Genomic DNA, 2707 nt, shown 5'->3' with positions numbered 1-2707 from the left:
TCAGCAGAATTTTAAATTCTCCTAGTAAAGTTTCACCCATGTTGTTTCCACTACGAGTATTAGCCAGTATGATTACAGGCATCCAGTGTTTTCTGCAGTAAGGTACTACCTGTGAAAAGGTGGAAGTTAGTCAGTTACACAAATACTGCACATTTGAAAACGTTTAAAGCCTTGTTCCAAAAGCTGTCCCCTTTAAGTGCCAAAATGAGGAAGTTGTCCATTAGTCTGAAGTAATTGAAACAGAAACAAATACTTCTGACACACCAGGGTTGAAGATTTCTCTTCTACAGTGTCTAGAACTACAAAATACTACAATGTTATGAACACAGCAATAGAAAAATCAGAAGGAAGACATGCAAATCTCAGTGTTGTTTTGGAACAACAAAACCTAAATATCTGCTCAGGCTTCAGCAACCATGCCAGTAAAACTACAAATGCCTCCAAATTAACACCGCAAGTACTTCATACATATTGAAATGTTTACCTGATAGTTATCAACCTGACAACGTACTGAATTCAAGTTTTAATGTGTTTGTGGTTATTTTTTTTTTAATATATTACAAAATCAAGAAGCGATAGACAATCACCTTTTCATAATTGGTTCTTTTGTCTTTACGCATCTGGTTGATTGTAGACAAATAGTATGGTGGAATAACTAAGTCTCTAAATTCTCCAAATGTACACTCCTCAGTCTTCAAACGATCCACCATGCATTCATCATGTACAGTATACTGACACCACACACACCTGGAAAAAAAAGACAAAAAAAAACCCATGAAAAAACATCCTCAAATAGGCACCTCAATTTTTAGATAGACTAACTTTCTGAAAAGCACTTATGCTTACATGCACCACTATAAGCAACATTTTAAGCATGTTCCAGAAAAAACCCACACACTCCCTGGAAGTTAAAGGAGAATTTGCTACAGAAAATTACATAACTTGGTCATATGCTTGCAAGTCTAGAAAAGCATTTGAATTCTGTGGAAAAACACCCAAGAGTTTTAATCTAATTCTATTCTTTTTAATTCCCAAAGCAGGTTCCCAAACCTCTTGCATTGCCTGCAATATGAACAGTTATACTGCACGCTTGTATGAGAAACTAAACTCCTGTCCATCCTTGTAGAGATAAAACACTCGAGTTCAATTTATTAAAGTGTTACTAGCTGTGTTAATGAATACATTTCTTAATATCTATAATACCCCTTTAAATCTGAAACCTAAAAGGTTGCATGGTACTGTACAAGGCTGATGGGATTCTGTTCTGCAGAACTGCTCAGCTTTTTAACCTGTTCTAAAAGCTGTCCTAGAAAATGGACTAGAACAGAGGAAATACCGCAACATCCACTGCCAGCCTCTGCAGAATGTTAATCCTCGTTTGCTACAGCCAAAGCCTTGGTTTAAGCAGCTGTGAAAGCTATTTTTGGAGTCCTTCTGACTAATCCAGCACACAGCTAGAGTAGCAATGATAACTGCCCTGTACTGTGACTTCCTTCTTTTTCTCTTCTTTATTCCTTCTCTCTTTGCCTCCAAAATCCTCTCCTGCCCTCCTCTCCTACACGGAGTCTCACAAAGTTTTTCCATCAGTACACTCACTGAACGCTGTAACTCTTACCAAGCCACCTGACAGTGCCTCACAAGCAGAGAAAAAGCTGGCAGAACGTATGCTGGAAAGGTGACATCCCTTGAGAAGGCTGAAGCAACACTTAGACTGTGCCCAGGACCTGGGCTGCTAGTGCTCTACTTTGGGATAAGATGCCACAGTGTGTCACGCTGACAGCTTTGCAAGCAGCATTACTGGTGACAGTGTGAGCCCATTCAACTGTTCCTTGAAACGTTTTAACACTCTTACCACAAACTTTAACAACAGATTATATTACTGCAGCTTTTAAAACTCCCCATTAGCTTTTTTGACTATCCTTAAAAGTGAATTTAAATGAGCTGTGGGGTGGTTGGCTGTTCTCGTTACATTGAGCAGATGCCAGTTTTGCAGAGGTGCACACACACTCTGGGGCTGTGCCACCCAAACTGCTCAGGCTAGCTTCTGTACAAGCCACCAGTGCGTCAGAACTTTCTTAAAGTCATCTCCTAAAATGAAAACTCTGCTGGATGTAGAGAGCTTTTAGTATGCACTCACTCAGTAGCGAGCACATTGTGCTAGAGTAAAGCCACTAAGAGAACTAGACGACGTGAGATGCAATGCCACCATCTCTGACTCAAATCAACCACAAGCACCCGTGTTAACTTTAGGTTCTTTGAAGTTGTTTTTTACCAGCTTCATGTTCTCCTTTGGGGTAACATGTTCTAATAACCCTGCTGCAAAAAACCACGCTACCGACAGGGCCCTGTGCTCTCCCGCACCACGCCCGGTCCCGCGCAGTACCTGTAGTCGCAGAGCTTGGGCTGCGTGCCGCACTGCTGCTTGCACATCACACAGCAGCTGCACAGCGGCACGTTGCCCCTGATCCAGTGGTGCGGCATGGAGCCGGGGGCTCCACCGTTGCTCCTCAGCACGATTTCCTTGCAGAGGAATCGCCGGTCAGCCTTCTTGAGGCAGCCCTCGCTGACGCGCAGCCCGCAGCAGTTGCAGAAGGCGCCGCGGAGGATGTGCTGGGCGCACACGCAGCAGTAGGAGGGCTGCCCGAAGAGGTCGGTGTAGCGCCAGTCGTGCTTGCTCTTGCGGAAGATGTCTCGTATCAGCACCTGC

General features: G+C 43.4%; 1 protein-coding gene across 1 annotated transcript in view; it reads right to left on the bottom strand.

Moving 5' to 3' along the window:
• The window catches only part of DGKE (diacylglycerol kinase, epsilon 64kDa), a gene marked incomplete at its 5' end in the record, with an annotated part of 8715 nt that extends 6012 nt beyond the window's left edge, over nt 1–2703 (bottom strand). Inside the window, 3 exons of the mRNA XM_008947518.1 lie at nt 6–109; nt 588–747; nt 2384–2703. Of these exons, the coding sequence (XP_008945766.1) occupies nt 6–109; nt 588–747; nt 2384–2703 (584 nt within the window). The remainder of the gene's footprint in view (nt 1–5; nt 110–587; nt 748–2383) is intronic.
• Nucleotides 2704–2707: the final 4 nt, after the last annotated feature.

Source organism: Merops nubicus, unplaced genomic scaffold, assembly GCF_000691845.1.
Source record: "Merops nubicus isolate BGI_N331 unplaced genomic scaffold, ASM69184v1 scaffold53309, whole genome shotgun sequence".
NCBI classification, from domain to species: domain Eukaryota; kingdom Metazoa; phylum Chordata; class Aves; order Coraciiformes; family Meropidae; genus Merops; species Merops nubicus.
Note: the sequence above shows the minus strand (reverse complement) of the source record. Positions and strands in the feature narration are given on the sequence as shown.